This window comes from Echinops telfairi, unplaced genomic scaffold (genome assembly GCF_000313985.2).
Source record: "Echinops telfairi isolate 266 unplaced genomic scaffold, ASM31398v2 ScPeMD7_31;HRSCAF=116, whole genome shotgun sequence".
Lineage (NCBI taxonomy): Eukaryota > Metazoa > Chordata > Mammalia > Afrosoricida > Tenrecidae > Echinops > Echinops telfairi.
In genome coordinates this window covers 60,798,579-60,813,678 of record NW_022103928.1, presented here as the reverse complement: position 1 = coordinate 60,813,678, position 15,100 = coordinate 60,798,579, and the positions used below count along the sequence as shown (strand labels likewise).

Sequence of the window (15,100 nt, the reverse complement as noted above, 5' to 3'; positions counted from 1 at the left end):
GGCGGACCTTCTGTCCGCGAGGCCTGTGGTCAACCTCCTGGCGCAGGGCTTGTCGTGCGCCTGGGGCGCCACGGTGACCCTGGGCACGCTCTGCCTGTGCCGGCGCCGCCTGCTCGACGGCCCGCGCGGGTGGGACGCCAGCCCGGGGCCGCGCCTCCTGGCCGTGGCAGGTGCGCTGGGGCTGCTGGCCAGCGGCTTGCAGCTGGCCGCTTCCCTGTGGCTGTACCCGGGACCGGACCGCGTGGGCCGATTCTCGTGGGCCTGGTGGGGCGTCCACTTCTGGCTGCGCCTACTGGAGCTGAGCTGGGCGCTGGCCCTGGCGCTGGGTGCGGTGACCGCCGCACGGCCCAGGCCGCCCACAGAACACGCTTGCTGGGCCAAGCTGCTACGCCTGGCGTGTCCCGCGCCCGCAGGCAAGAGCGAGGTGCCCGAGCGACCCAATAACTGCTACGCAGGGCCCAGTGGCGTCGGTGCAGGCAGCCTGGACATCAGCAAGAGCCTCATCCGAAACGCAGCCGAGGGCAGACTGCCCGCCACGCCCAGTTCCGGCGCCTGGGGCTCAGCGGCCTCGTTGGGCCGCGGTGCCCAGGCAGGCCCAGGTCTGTCGCGCAGCAGCATGGGGCCCGCGCCGTCGCTGAGCGAGCTGGACCTACGGCCCCCGTCGCCCATCAACCTGAGCCGAAGCATCGACGCGGCGCTCTTCCGAGAGCACTTGGTCCAAGGCAGCGTCTTCCGCCGCTGCGGCCTGCGCGGCCTACTCTCCCCGCCGCCCGGGGGCGCCCTGCGGTTGCGCAGAGGCAGCCACCCAGACGCCGAGCTCGACGTTGCCTCTTCCCTGCTCCGGAGCCGCTGCCGGTCGCTAAGCGACATGCGCGTACGCGGCCCGCTGCCACCGCACGTCCTGGAAGAGGCGGGCCCTGCAGCCGGGACGGCTTCGGGCAGCTCTCTGGACAGCTTCTCCCGGGGCTCGCTCAAGATCAGCTGGAACCCGTGGCGCCACGGACTGTCGTCTGTGGACAGCCTGCCCCTAGACGAGCTACCCAGCACCGTGCAGCTCCTGCCCGCGCCCTCCTCTTCCTCGACTCCCACTCCTGCTGGACCTGTACAGCCCCAGGGCGAACGCCCGCAGGGCTGCAGGCCCGGGGATTCCCGGAGCGCTTCCAGTGACACCATTGAGCTCTGAGTGGTGTGGGGAAGCGCTAGGCCGAATCGGACAGGAGCACGCTGGAAAAACTGCCGTTACTGGGCCTTCACCAGATTCCAGGCCCTAGAAATGACCAAGAGGGAACCCACCCCACCCTCGTGTTTTTTGTTTTTAACATATCTCTATTTTTTTCAGCGGGTATTTTGCACAAAGGCCGTCGCTTGCACGGGATACAGGGTGGACATGTGCGGACTTGGGTATGGGAGAGGGGACCAAGCACCCCGTGTCCCAAGTGGCAGATGAGTGAAGCTTGCTGGTGTGGACTGTGCTTTGTGCCAAAGGAATAAACCCAGAGGCCTTGGCTCCTACCTCCCTCTAGCGATGGCGGGCGACACTGTTAGCAGAGGAGCCTAGGGCCTCCCTCCACCCCAGCACTGCAAGACCACTGATGTGGGGAGGGGAATACTCCCAGGGGAAAGGGCACTGGGCCCTCTGTGGCTTTACTAGGAACACTGGCAACTTTATTGAATTTCCAAAGTTCTGCTGGCCACATCTATGTTACCAGTATTCCTGGATGGCAGGCAGTGCCCCGTCCTCTGCAGAGATGAGGAAAGTGGTGTTCTGAGCCCTGGCCGCCCCGCCGCCCCATGCGCCTCCCTCCTGTCCTCAGGTTTTTAAAGAGCACCTCTCCCTTGTGAAGGCCAACCAAGCGCCGGGAGGAGGGAGTAGAGCTGCACCTTCTCCATTTTGCAAGAACGTTCTTTATTTCCTGAGATGAATAAATAAGTGGCTGAGGGGCAGGGGACGAGCCGGCAGCATGCAGCTGGCAGGAGGGGCTGCAGGGGCCCCAGCCCTGCAGGGACCACCCCACACACACACCATCCATCCCAGGCAGGGGCTAAAGCTTATTAGCAGCCACCAGAAACCTTTATAAAAGTTACACACACAGTGAAGCCTGCCCAGCTCTGCCGTCTGAAACTCATGGCAGGGGTGTCCCTCCTGGGCCCAGGTGCCTGGGCTGTTTTCCTTAAGGTGGGCAGAGGATTCCAATCCGGCTCTCAAGATAACCAGTCAACCTCCAGGGTCCATGTAGGGATTATCTGCCCTTGATGAAGCCCTCCAGCACTCGGTCACTGCGCTCGGATAGCCAGTAGCCAGTCATGGCTGCCACAGCCCCGATGAAGATGGCAGTGAAGACCAAGTCGCCCTTGGCAGCCAGCGTGGCCAGTGCACAGATGATGACACCAAAGAACATCTGCTGCAGCACCACCAGCTCATCCTCCGTCATCTCTGAGAAGAAGCCTGCTGACTCTGCAGGGGATGGGAGCAAGCACCCTGTCATGGCAGTCCCCAGCAGCCCAGGACTCCCACACACTGGGCCTGCCCACACCTTGCTCACTGCTCTGGATGAGCCTGCCAGCAGGGGTGGTTACTGGCCCTGCCAGCCTGATGGGAAGCAAGCTGGCAGAAGTGAAGGGTCTGAGGAAGGCCATACAGTAGGCGAGTCAGGGCAGAGCCAGGCAGCTGGATTTGAACCTCAGCTCAGCAACCTGCTTGCTGTGTGGCCCTGGGCAAGTTGCCTGACCCCTTGGCCTTCATTTCCTTAAGTGTAGAAGGGGGACAAGGGTAAGCCACACTGCATGGGGCTGGCTGAGGGCTTAAATAAGTGAACACCTGTCACGTGCCTGAGACAGGAACTGACACACAGAAAGAGGTAAGGAGGCAGCACCTCCTGTCCTGGCAGTCACCATCCACCTGGCCAAAGCCCACTGCCCACTGTGGTACGCAGGAGGTAGGACCAGGGCAAAGATTGGCGCCATTAACAGACGGGGAAATGGGCGTAGGGGGGCTGGTGCCAAGTCCAGTGTCCTCTCTTCCCTGGGCGTGAGCCTCCTACAAACCAGCCTGGAGATCAGTGGAAGGGGCTGGATCTCAGTGTAACTTCTGAATGCAGTGGAGCATGGGCAGGCTGAGAAGGGGTTGCCCCCCCACACACACACACTGGCCCTCCGAGCCCTGGCAATCAGGATGGGCTCACCTGGGACCTGCTCCTTCACACATATGCCCTCCATCTGCACATAGCCCTCGGCACAGACACAGCGGTAGCCGCCCTCCGTGTTCTCACACTGCTCGTTGGCTCCTGGACACACCTCTGTCTCACACTCGTCCACGTCTTGAGGGAGGAGAAGGGATCAGACTCTGGAGCCCCTAGATTCCACCTCGCTCATATGCTGCCTCCCCCCTCCCCCTCCACATCTGTTTCCCAGCCCCGTCTTTGTGGTGGGAGAAGCTGCGCAGCAGGGGGAGACTTACCAAGACACTTGGAGCCCACCTGCTGGTAGCCAGGGCTACACTTCTTACAGCGGCCGGGGCCTGCCCCCATGCAACCCAGGCAGGCCTTGGCACAGTCTGAGGGTGACAGGAGAGAAGAGGGTGAAAGCTGCCCCAGATCTGGGGGCCCTGGGCCTGAGGAAGCAGGAGCAGGCCAGCTCCTGCTCCCCTCTCCACACATCCCTCAGAGTGGACACTAACCTCGGCACTCATAGGAGCCCTCTGTGTTCACGCAGAACTGGTCAGCACCACAGCTAGCACGCTCTGTGCCACACTCGTCGATGTCTGCCGAGGAGAAGGGGAAATTTCAACTCTTACACCACCAGAGGGAAAGCTGAGGCCAGGGGAGGCGGGAACAGACTTAGCCGGGATGAGCTGGCACAGCAGACGGCATGCTGTCCATTGAGAGCAGCAGCATTGGAGCTGGTCTCTGGGCTGCCCAGCAAGAAGCTATGCATGTTTTCCCACGTGCCTTGCAGCTAAGTGGGTGGCCGTGTAGGCCTAATTGCTGACCACCAGAATGGAAAATACAAGTGATGCATCCCACTGTTAGCAATGGGCTTGCACTCCTCCATACTTTCTTCCCAGGTGCCCAGCAGGCCTCAACCACACAGACAGCCCCCAGCGGACGACGGAGTGGTAAGGGAGGAGGGACCGGGGTCAGTAATGGGCTGCGGCAAGCAGAGCATTTCTGCCAGCCTAGACCACTCGGTCCCCGAGACTGTGACCTAAGGCAGAAATAAATGTTTGTCTTCTGTGAGCCACGTATTGGGGAATCTTTTTTTATCAAAGCATCTTAGCCTTCTCCCTTACTCTGCGTGGTCAAAACCAAGTACTTCAGCCCAAGGTCCAGTACCTTCATTGCCCCGACTGAGCCTGCCTCACTTTTTAAGACTTGGTCCAAGGACACCTCATTCAGGAAGCCGCCCCAGCGAGCTGAACAGAGCACACCCCTCACTGTACACAGACCATCTGTGCCGTGAGCGCCTGGCCGCTCTTCTGCCGCCTCACCCAGGCGGGGCGCTCCACGAAGATGGGGCTGGGATCGGTCTAGTCCAGGAGCATGCGTCCTGAGAGGATGTGGGCCGGGTTGGCCCCACTCACCAACACACTTGAGGTGGTGCAGCGCCCAGCCCGTCCTGCACTGCAAGCAGTTGGATTCCTCAGGTCCTGAGCAGCGGGCACATGGGCCAAAACAAGCTGGGGGAACGGGCTCGTGTGAGGATGGGCAGGGCGCATCACACCTGCCCCCGCCCAGCACCATGCCCTCCGGCTACCTACCCGAACATACCAGATGGCTGGCGTTGCGCTCGGCCTCGAAATAGCCAAGGCCACACTGGCTACAGGCCTCGCCCCCATAGCCAGCTTGACAGCTGCAGCGGCCACTGCCCCCTCGGGTCCCCTCTCCTTCACACTGCCCGTGTCCACCGCAGGGCTTCTCTGCACCTCCGGGGCAAGCTGAGGGTAGATGCCAAGCAAGGTGAGAGCTGACACGCTACTCTAGACTAGAACATACCCCACGCACGGTTAAACATCTCTGGAGAAGAAACTTCCTTTTAATGACAACACAATATTTTGATAAAGAGCTCTATTAAATTCCCTTAACCCAGCCGTTCTCAACCTGTGGGTCGAGAGGACCCTTTCACAGGGGTCGCCCGATTCTTAACAGTAACAAAATTACAGTTATGAAATTACGAAAATAATTTTATGGTGGGGGGGGGTCACCACAACATGAACTGTACTAAAGAGTTGCGGCATTAGGAAGGTTGAGAACCACGTTTGGCTCATTTGGTTACTTTTAAAAAAATAAAGACTGAGTTGACCATGTTTGTAATTAACTCTGTATCTACAGCTTTTTTTTTTTTGTATCTGCAGCTTTAAGTGAGACTGTCTTCAAAAAGGTCACAGGAAGTTAGCTGTTCCTGCCTTGCCTGAGGATGGATGGTGAAGGGGGCCTCTGGGGCAGCACCTGTCCCTCCCTAGGAAGGCAGCCAGCGGGAGAGGCCTGATTGATCCAGGCACTGGAAACAGGGGGCTGGAGGGATCAGGATTTCCCTAATAAATGACACCCACAGCCGCAGATGATGCAGCCCAGCCCTGGCCTTTTTCAAAGCCTTCCCTCATTGATTTGCAGGCAAGAATAGGGTCCAGAGAGGCTATGTGAGCAGCCAGAGACCACACAGCCCATTAGGAAAGACTCCCTGCCATCACAGTCCCTCCTGGGCCTCCTATCCCTAAGAGCGACTTGAGAAACTCACCAAGGCAGGAGGGCCCGAACGTGCCGGAGGGGCAGCAGAGCTTCAGAGACTCTGAGCAGAGCCACTGGAAAAGGTCAGGGGCTTCCTGCTGCCTGGGGCAGGGTGGGGAGGTACGTGTCAGGGCTGCAGCACACACTGCCCTCCCTCACCCCCAGCCCCCTAGAAACCTAGGATACAACCCATTGGGGCTCAAGACTCTTCAAGTCACCTGACCAAAGCCCTTTCCTCATGTGGCAGAGGGGTAAACTGAGGCTCAGAATGGGAGCTTGGCCTCACCAGCCTTTCCCCACAGGCCTGCCTCTGGCCCCTCCCTGGGCAGGCGTGCCACACCACTCACTCATGAAACCACCAGGCCTCCACCAGCTCCTCACTCAGCTCCAGCAGGCGGTGGCACGCGAAGTCCGACTTGCTGCACGCAGTCTCCAGCACCTCCACCAGACGGGTCTCACTGACCAGACAGGGCAGATGGGGGGCGGGTGCAGGGGGCGTCAGGCCACCTGCCACCCTCCTTAGGTGCCCCCCCCCAATCCTCAATCCTCCTTGTGCCCATGAAGAGACCATGGGGCCCATGAAAGGAGTCCTGGTTTTAGGAATCAGACAGACCTGGGTCCAAATGTAGTTGTGTGACCTCGGGCGAGTCACTTAGGTTTGTCGCAAAGTGCCCAAGTGCCCTGCATCCTACAATGCTGGATAGATGTGATCCCAAATACATCACGTCACAAGTGCTGCTGAGCACGCGGAGAAGTCGGAACCGTCGGGGTCACGGAGGGGAGTATGTAAAATGGGGCAGCTGCTGTGGAAGAGTGTTTGGTATCTCACAATGTCAAACACAGAATTACCATATGACTCATCAAGTCTACTCCCAGGTATAAACCCCAAAGAATTAAAAACAGATGTGCAAATAAAAGCATACATGAATGTCCACAACTGTTCAGCAAATGATGATTGGGTTCACAAAAATGTGACACAGCCATGAAATAGACTACAATCTGCTACCATGTGGATGAACTTTAAGTACTGACTGAGTGAAGGAAGCCAGATGCAAAAGGCCACATATTGTATCATTAAAAACCCTCAAATTCACTGCCGTCTAATCAACGCTGACTCACAGGGACCCTGTAAGGACAGGGTAGAACTGCCCTTGTGGGTTTCTGAGATGGTAACTCTGAGATAGTAACAAGAAAGTCCCTTTTTTCTTCCGAGGAGTGGCTGGTGGTTTTGAACCACTGACCTTGTGTCCCGCAGCCCAACAGGTAACCACGACACCATTAGGGCCTCTGGAATTCAGGAGGGAAGTGGGAACTAGAAACATGGTGCGGAGATAGCGTTCATTCTTAAAGCCATGAGGTTGGTAGGATTCTCCAGGGGAAATCTTGATAGATTTTCTCAAAGGGCACACAATGATCATGAGGGTTTATTGTGAAGCTTTAAGAAAATGGAACTTTCTACTCCAGTCAAGAGTTTCTGTCTCAGTTGAAGGTAATCAAGCGGCCATCTAGCTCAGAAGCAACAAAGCCCACATGGAAGAAGCACACCAGCCTATGCGATCATGAGGTGTCGAAGGGATCGGGTATAAGGTATCAGAACAAAAAATCTTACCATAGTGAATGATGGGGGGAGTGCAGAGTGGAGACCCAAAGCCCATTAGTAGGCCACTGGAGATCCCCTTGCAGAGGGGTCTCGGGGAGGAGACGAGCCAGTCAGGGTGCGATGTAGCAACAATGAAAAATACAACTTTCCTCTAGTTTTTAAATGCTTCCTCCCCTCCCCACTCCCCGACTATCATGATATGAATTCTACCCTGCAAGTCTGGCTGGACCAGAGGATGTACACTGGTACAAATAGGAACTGGAAACACAGGGAATCCAGGCCGGATGATCCCTTCAGGACCAGTGGTGTGAGTGGCGATACTGGGAGGGTAGAGGGAGAGTGGGTTGGAAAGAGGGAACCGATTACAGGAATCTATATGTGACCTCCTCCCTGGGGGACGGACAGCAGAAAGGTGGGTGAATGGAGACATTGGACAGGGTAGGATATGACAAAATAAACAATTTATAAATTATCAAGGGCTCATGAGGGAGTGGGGAGCGGGGCGGGAGAGGGAAAAAAAGGAGGACCGGATGCCGGGGGTTTAAGTGGAGAGCAAATGTTTTGAGAATGATGAGGGCAATGAATGTACAAATGTGCTTTGCACAATTGATGTATGTATGGATTGTGATAAGAGTCATATGAACCCCTAATAAAACGATGAAAAAAAAAAAAGAATTCTCCTACTCAGTGATACATGGGGCTGCCCTTAGTTGGAATTCACTAAGTTCAAGAGTTTCCGTTTCGGAAACTCACAGAGGCAGCTCTACCCTGTCCTATGAAGTCGGTGTGGGTTGGAATGGACTCGGTGGCAGTGAGTTTGGGTTTCCTGAGATCCAGATTCCTAAAATTAAATCCACTTAGATGTCTAATGGGCATCTTGCGTTGAGAGAGGAGTCCCCATACTCCCTTGCCCCCAACACTTTTTCCTTCCCCAGCCTTAACCATTGCCGGGAACTGCCCCACTATTCAGCCAGCTGCTCAGGTCCAAAACCCAGTACAATCTTTCTTGCTCATATCCCATAATGAAGCAACCAAGTCCTACTGGCTAGACTTTCAAAAGATACCCAGAGTTCTACCTCTTCTCAATGTGTCCCCCACTAGGGACCCCACCTGTCAGTGCTGCCCCCATGCCTGGATTACACCATGGCTTCACAACTGGTCCCCCTCCTCCACGTGGGCCTGGACAGTAGTCTGTCCACCACAAAATACTGTGAGCCATCTTTTAAACAAATAAGTAATACCCCATCATTCCCTGCTCACAATACTCCCAGTGGCTACCCACCGCACTCAGCACACAGTCTACACTTTTCTTTAGCTTTCAAGGCCAGTTGGCCTGGCCCTGGCAGGCCTACGTCTTCCACCACTTTCCCTACCAATCAAAACACAAACCCACTGCCACCAAGTTGATTCTGACTCAGCAACCCTGGAGGGCAGCGTAGAACTGCCCCTTTGGGTTTCTAGTCTTTATGGGAGCAGACGGCCTCACCTTTCTTCCCAGGTGTGGCTGGTGGGTTTGAACTGCAGCCCAGAGCAGAACGCGCTATGCCACCCCCACCCCCCACTCCAGCCATGTCTCAAATCCACCAAGCTCAGTTGTACCACCCCCTTGGCTGAAACCCTTGCCTGACGGTCACAGCTCTGACTTCTTCGCCTCAGGCCTCTGTTCAAAGGCCAAACCATGTCAGTGAGGCCTGCCCTTGAATGGTTTAGGAAAAAAGCCCCCTTTAGGGGAAACTCCCTAATTCCACGGTCCCTCCCCTGCTTGACTGCTTTTCTGTGGGCTAACATTATCTATTGAGTTAGTCGCTGCCTAAGCTTGCTGGCTGCCCTACTACAGACTATTCAGTAAATATCTGTTAAAGAGCTAAGTGCTCCCCAACCCTTCTTAGCCCAGAGAGCTGAGATTGGAAGACAGTGTGTCCTTTGACCTCCCTGACCCCCCCCCTCCTCTCCTACCACCCCCCCACCCCAGCCCAGCCCCTTACCTGTCTTTGTATTTGGACAACTTCTCTTCTTCCCAGGCTGTGTTTCCTCCTCCGAAGTTGTCCCGGATGGTTCTTTCCAGGCCCTGCAGACAAAGAAGATGAGTTTTGGTTGAGGATGGTGCCTGGCACCAGCGTTCTAATGATCTTCACTGACCAGCACACTGAGGCTCCAAGGCTAGTAAGGAGCCAAGATCGGCCCTGTGGCCAGGCCATTCTGCAGCCCACTTTTAACTGCTGTGGCCCCACCCTCCCGCCCGCGCATGGGAGGCTGCAGGTGCACCCACCTGGTTGAAGCTGTTGACCAGTCCCCGACAGGTGTGGCAGGGGTGGGGCTCGGGCGGGGGAGAAGCCTGGGGAGGCGCGGGCGGCTGAGGCCGCACGGGTCCTGGAAGGCTGAGGAAGAGGCTGAGACCCCCGAGCAGGGCTGGGAGCAGGCCGCTCAGGGGCCGCCGCGGAGCCATCTCTTGGCAGGCGGGGGGGACCTATGGACGGAAGGCGGGAGGCGCCCCTCAGAGCTAAGCCCCGGGAGCGAAGCAAAGCGGCCTCGGGGCGGTGCCACGGGGCCGGGCGCCCAGATCCGCGTGGGTAAAAGCGGGGAGTCTGAGGCGCGGGGAGAAGACGACCTGCACGACCGACCGAGAAGGAAATAAATGCCACCGTGGGGGAGGTGGGGGGGTGGCCTGGCTCCTGGCGTTAAGGGGTCACGGAGTCGGCGCGGAGTTTGGGGAGAGAGGCTGCGACATTAAGGGCCGATCGGCAAGTCCGGGGTAAGGGGTCAGACTGGAGCAGTCGGGGAGGCGGCCGGATGGGCGGTTCTAGGGGAGGAGCCCGGATCCGGATATGAGGAGGGGGATAAGGTTCAGGGCCTCGCAGGCGAGAAGCGGACAACAGTGGACGAGCGAGGGAGGGCGCAGACCCGCTAAGACAGCAGCGGCGAAGGAAGGGCCACCGCCACAGCCCGTGGGCGCCGACCGACGGCTTCAGCCTCCCCAGCGCAGCCGCAGCCACGGCCTGCGTGAAACGTGCGCCCGCCGGCGGCTGCGCCGCAGTCTGGGGGGCGTGGCCGACACCCTAGCCAATAGCGGCTGGCCGTGTACCCTTGCGTCATCACACCCTAGCCAACCAGCGGTAGCTGCGGGCTGCACCTGCCCGCCCGGGTCTTTAAAGGGCAGCGGGGCAAAGGACCCGGCTTGAGTAGCAGCCCGGACACAGTATGAGCCGCGAATAGGACAGTAGTGTTAGCCTTTATTCAAGTCCTATCCTGGGCCCCGAGGCTCATCCTATCTTCTATCGAGCCCCGGGCCTGCCAAGGGCGGGAAGCAGCTGTCCAGGGCGTGCTGCAGGGCCCGGGCCACGGGCTCCGTCCTCTCCCGGCGGCGCCCCGTCCGGGGGCCGTCAGATCCCCGCAGGGCCTCCAGGAAGTCAGGCAGCTGCGCGGGCAGCGAGTAGATGGGCACGGAACGGAAAAGGGCGGGCACGGCGGCCACGGGTAGCAGCCGGTCGAAGCAGGCCCCGACGTAGCGGCCGGGCGCCCGACCCTGCAAGAAGTCTGGCAGCACGCAGCTGAGCGAGGCGGCAAAGGCGTCGTTCGGCGTGTGCGCCCCGGGCGCGGAGGCCGCGTCCTGCAACCACTCGCTGCACAGCGCCACGGCCCCGGGTGAGAAAAGCAGGACCACCACGCCACCCTCCTGCAGGGTCTGGCGCCGCTGCGAGTGGAACCAAGCCAGGGGGCCCTGCGTGCTCAGCTCACGGCGGCTCCACAAGTCCACGGTCACGCGCAGCGGCAGCCGGCACAGCGCCGACGCCAGGACGCCCACCAGGCGCTCGCAGCTGGCGTTGTCGGGGGAGTAGAGGAGAAGAGCCCGGCGGCCCCGCGTGGCCTCTGCCAGAGAGAGAACAGGGGAGGCACAGAGGCCAGATGGCCCGAGGTCCAGCCCCGAGTTTGCACACACTCATTACCCCCCAGCCTCCTCCCCACTCCCCACCCCCGCAGCGGGCGCCCTTCTCCAAGACCCACAGCCATTCTGTTAGGGATGGTGGGGCAGAGGCGCTCTTGGCTGGGGAATTCCCACGCCCACTCTGGCCTCCTCCTTGAGGACAAGGGGACAGGGAGGGTGCTCACCTTTCACCTGGTTCTTTTTGAGAAGCAAAAGTAGCAGCAGAGTAGCGGCAGTGAGAAGGCAGGCCAGCCACACCAGGACCCAGCGCTTGTGGATGTCTGCTAGACCCAAAGAGGAAGCCAGGCCAGTTAAATCACACCTCACACTCAAACCCACACTTCACCAGGCACATCTGAGGCCCAGAGAAAGGAAGGGACCTGGCTAGTGTCCACCTCACGGAAGTGGCAGAGCCAGGATCTGAGCAAACACACATACAGTTACTTGGGTGACACTGAATCGGGGTCCACCTCTAGGATGGGGATAATTATAGAACCTAACTCACAGGGTTGTGGGGACTGAATCTATTCTTAACACACAGAACTCTTAACAGCACCTGGCATCCTAAAAACTCTGGTGTCAGTTGACACTATGTCAGTGGCCAGACCCTTGATCTCAGCGCTCCCGCAAAGACCTCCAAACAGGTGCCCCTGCCCTTGGGTTTGGCCTTCGGGCCATTCACCACATGGCAGTCCTATAGAGGTTTACGAATGTGAATCTGGCGGCCATCCCATCATAGCCCTTTGGGAAGGTCCGGCTGTGTGCATCATAGCCAGATGTCCCAGATGGACCCCAGCCCCTGCATTCCCAGGAAGGGCCTGCCCAAGACCCTCCGGCCCAAGACATTAGCCACTGTGGAACTGCTCTCCAAAAGCACCCCTTCATAGAAATGCACGTCCACCCTCTTCGCTGAGTTCAGCTCCAACCCTCCTTTGAGCTCCCTATTCCACCTCCCTCCAGACACGCGTACTTTACACTGCCCCAACAGCTCACACTTCCTGTAAGGGGTGGTCTGGCTAGTTTTCCTCAGGGTTGGGGTGGGGACAGGGGTCACTTCTTCTTTGTAGATCCTCGGACCCTGAAAGTTCTCATCTGTGTTTTTGGAACAAAGGAACACTGTCCATCTGGTTTATCTGAGCCAGGGGAAGGACAAGACCATTACCACATGGGCTGCCCCCAAGGAGTGGTCACTGCCAAGAGTCAGACTGCGGTTCCCAGAAGGAGAGCAGCTCTTGTGATACTCACACTTGTCCATGGAGCAGGCCCACAGCGCTCCCAGTGTGTCATTCCAGAGCTGCAGGACACAGAAGCAAAGACTGAGCCTCCAGCTCAGAGATTAGCTCCTGCTACGTTCTGGCCAGCACCAGCTAGTTCCCGCCGTGTGCTCTTTGCCGGGTGCTGATCTCCCGGCACACAGCGGCGGGCTCCTACACCCTGATCTGCCTTGGCTTACACTTCTCCTGCTGCTTTGGATGTTCCTCTTTCCATGTCAAATCTCGCCCACCCTTCCTTGACACTCACCTGGGAAAGTACCACTTAGCATATGTGGATGTAGTGGTCTGCTTACTGACTACTTTGGGGGCACAATGGTTAAGCGCTTGGCTACGAACGGAAACGTCAGCCATTTGAACCCACTCAGGTCCTGGGAGAAAGGCCTGACGAGTGCTTCGGTCAAGACTGCAGCCTAGAAAATCCCAGGGGGCAGGTCTGCTCTGCCACAGGGGTTGTTCTGAGCCTCTGAGCACACAAATGAACTAGATGTCCAACAACCGTTGCAAGCAGCGAGCCCCTGGTGTCTACCCTCAGGCTTCTAGGGCTGGGCCCAACACAAGCATGGGCAGAAGGACAAGGAGGAGGCTTGGGAAAGGCCTGGGTTTCCCTGGAGCTCCTGCTCTGCTAGGTGGGGAGAGACGGCCAGGCCAGGGCTTCCGGGTCTGGTGCGCTCTGCTCACCTGTTCACACAGACCTGACTGCAGATCCCAAAGGAGCTGCTCTCCATGGCGAGCTGCCCGCTGCCAAGCCAAAGGAGGAGGTGGTCAGTGGGGGTGGCACTCTGAGGAGATCACCAGGCTCCAGCTGCCACTGAGGGCGGGGTCCCGGTCTGAGCCACCCCCACGTTCCTCCCCAGAGACCAACACAGAGCCTGGCATGGAGCAGGGGAAATGGATGGAGGGAACAACTGAGGTCAGGTTGGAGGGGAGGGTTCTCAGCCCTCACCGTGGAGGTCCTGCTAGGAAGCGGAGTGCAACCACTGGCTTCCAAGGCACAGAAGGATCTGTTGTCCTGGGAGCCTCGTTTCTCCACCAACAGCACGTCATCCTTGGGGGGACCCAGGGAGTCTGCAAGGGGCGAGGAGGCCAGTCTCCATGAGACACAGCCTTGTAGGGGCAGCCCCTTGCCCCTCGCCCTGCCCTTCATCCCCAGGGCTCGGTCCTACTGTAGTGGTCTGCCCGACCACTTGCAGGCCCCACTCACCAGCCCACAAGCAGTCTTCCAGCTGTAGTTTCTCCCAGTTGCTCACCTGAAGGAAAGGGGGACAAGGTTAGAGACCCGGGCATGCCGGGGCCAAAGCCTGAAGGCTGGGTGGTCAGGAAGGTCGCTGTCTTTCTCACCTCAGCCGAGCTCCCACCCCGTGCCCTTCCCCTCACCTGGTCACTTCCCTTAAAATTACAACCCCACTCCAATCTTGCCCCTCTCGCCTTTGCCCACAGTATTTATGGACCGTTTTATACCACACACTCTTGCAATCTGAAATTCTACAGCACACCGAATAATGCGCTCGTGTGTTCAGCTTACTGTCCATTGTCTCCATGGAGGCACAAGCTTTCGAAGGATGAGAACTGCTACTGGTTTTGCTCACTGACCTTTCCAACCCGTTTCTTAAAACATGGCACAGCCCCCGAACCAAACCAAACTCATGGCACCACCTCACGGCAGCCTTCCAAGGCTGCAAATCTTCCTGGCACCCGAAAGCCACACCTTTCTCTCTTGAGGAGGGTGGTGAGTTTGAACTGCTGACTTGGCAGTTAGCAGCCTGACATGTTAACCCACTATGCCACCAGGGCTCCTATCGTAAATGCTCAGTAAGTACCTGCCAAGTAAATGACTGCCTTGACAGCCGCCCTTTGAAGGCCCAGGACAGCAGGCGGCACAGGTGGGGAAAGGGACAAACGTTAGCAATATCAGCACCTGTGCCAGCCTTGAAGGGGAGACTATTTACGCCTCGCAGCTGTCTCAGGACGGTTCAGCACTGGTTGCCAAGGGAAACCTGGGTCCTGTGAAGAAAGGCCTGGAGGGCTACTTGCGTCAAGACCGCAGCCTGGGATCAGCCGCTGAGAGTTCCCCGGAGGGGCCGGGGCCCACTGAGGCGCGGGTGGAAGGCGCCCAGGGAGGCACAGACCCACTCTGCTCTGGGGTGCTTCAGAGGACAGTAGCGTGCCTCCCTCTGAGACCCATTCCCAACCAAATGCGCGGCCCTCCCTTCTCACCTGGACGCAGAGGTTGGGGTGACCTTTCAGCAAGGGGAACCTGAGGAGCTCCTGCGGGAAGGCAGAGGGATGAAGGGGGTCACAAAGCGGGGTGCCTAGAGCCCTTCTGCCTGCACCTGGGAGCCACCTGCCACCCTTCTCACTTTCACTGTGATGTTTTTCCAGGACAGTTGCGGAACCAGCGGCTGGCAGGGGGTCCCACCTGGTGCCCTCCAGCACAACACCACCTCAGCAAACAGCGGGCAGGGTGCCACCAGCCGCCACCCCAGGGGTGGCAGCAGCTGCAGCTGAGCAGCACGCCACAGGTTCCAATGTGCACGGGGGTCTGCAAGGAGAGATCTCTGAGTGGTGCACCTGTCCGCCCTGG

The 15,100-nt window shown here is 58.4% G+C and overlaps 3 protein-coding genes across 3 annotated transcripts in view; 1 reads left to right on the top strand and 2 right to left on the bottom strand.

The window, feature by feature from the left end:
* PRRT3 (proline rich transmembrane protein 3) overlaps window positions 1–1,512 on the top strand; it is a 6,932-nt gene extending 5,420 nt beyond the window's left edge. Inside the window, exon 5 of the mRNA XM_045289845.1 lies at window positions 47–1,512. Coding sequence (XP_045145780.1) covers window positions 47–1,183 — 1,137 coding nt within the window. The 3' untranslated portion in view covers window positions 1,184–1,512. The remainder of the gene's footprint in view (window positions 1–46) is intronic.
* A 373-nt stretch (window positions 1,513–1,885) lies between these two features.
* Window positions 1,886–10,261, bottom strand: CRELD1 (cysteine rich with EGF like domains 1). The gene is made up of 10 exons (XM_004702249.2): window positions 9,593–10,261; window positions 9,309–9,391; window positions 6,071–6,181; window positions 5,734–5,825; window positions 4,757–4,933; window positions 4,580–4,675; window positions 3,677–3,760; window positions 3,458–3,553; window positions 3,183–3,317; window positions 1,886–2,455 (listed from the first exon to the last, which is right to left on the bottom strand). Exons 1-10 carry the CDS (start codon window positions 9,767–9,769, stop codon window positions 2,241–2,243), a joined length of 1,266 nt encoding a protein of 421 aa, XP_004702306.1. The 5' UTR covers window positions 9,770–10,261; the 3' UTR covers window positions 1,886–2,240.
* Window positions 10,262–10,551: 290 nt separating this feature from the next.
* Window positions 10,552–15,100, bottom strand: part of IL17RC (interleukin 17 receptor C) — a 13,004-nt gene continuing 8,455 nt past the window's right edge. Inside the window, exons 10-17 of the mRNA XM_045289969.1 lie at window positions 14,877–15,058; window positions 14,734–14,784; window positions 13,721–13,766; window positions 13,463–13,584; window positions 13,198–13,257; window positions 12,491–12,539; window positions 11,431–11,526; window positions 10,552–11,190 (exon numbers count right to left, since the gene is read on the bottom strand). Of these exons, the coding sequence (XP_045145904.1) occupies window positions 10,589–11,190; window positions 11,431–11,526; window positions 12,491–12,539; window positions 13,198–13,257; window positions 13,463–13,584; window positions 13,721–13,766; window positions 14,734–14,784; window positions 14,877–15,058 (1,208 nt within the window). The 3' untranslated portion in view covers window positions 10,552–10,588. The remainder of the gene's footprint in view (window positions 11,191–11,430; window positions 11,527–12,490; window positions 12,540–13,197; window positions 13,258–13,462; window positions 13,585–13,720; window positions 13,767–14,733; window positions 14,785–14,876; window positions 15,059–15,100) is intronic.

What these genes read in the sequence shown, in the direction of transcription:
- CRELD1 (XM_004702249.2), bottom strand. Translation starts at nt 9,769, where the DNA reads ATGGCTCCGCGGCGGCCCCTGAGCGGCCTGCTCCCAGCCCTGCTCGGG. An exon ending in GGGCTCCTATGAGTGCCGAG is followed by an intron (nt 3,554 to 3,676) that starts GTTAGTGTCCAC and finishes TGTCACCCTCAG; the next exon opens with ACTGTGCCAAGGCCTGCCTG. An exon ending in GGTGGGCTCCAAGTGTCTTG is followed by an intron (nt 3,318 to 3,457) that starts GTAAGTCTCCCC and finishes TCCTCCCTCAAG; the next exon opens with ACGTGGACGAGTGTGAGACA.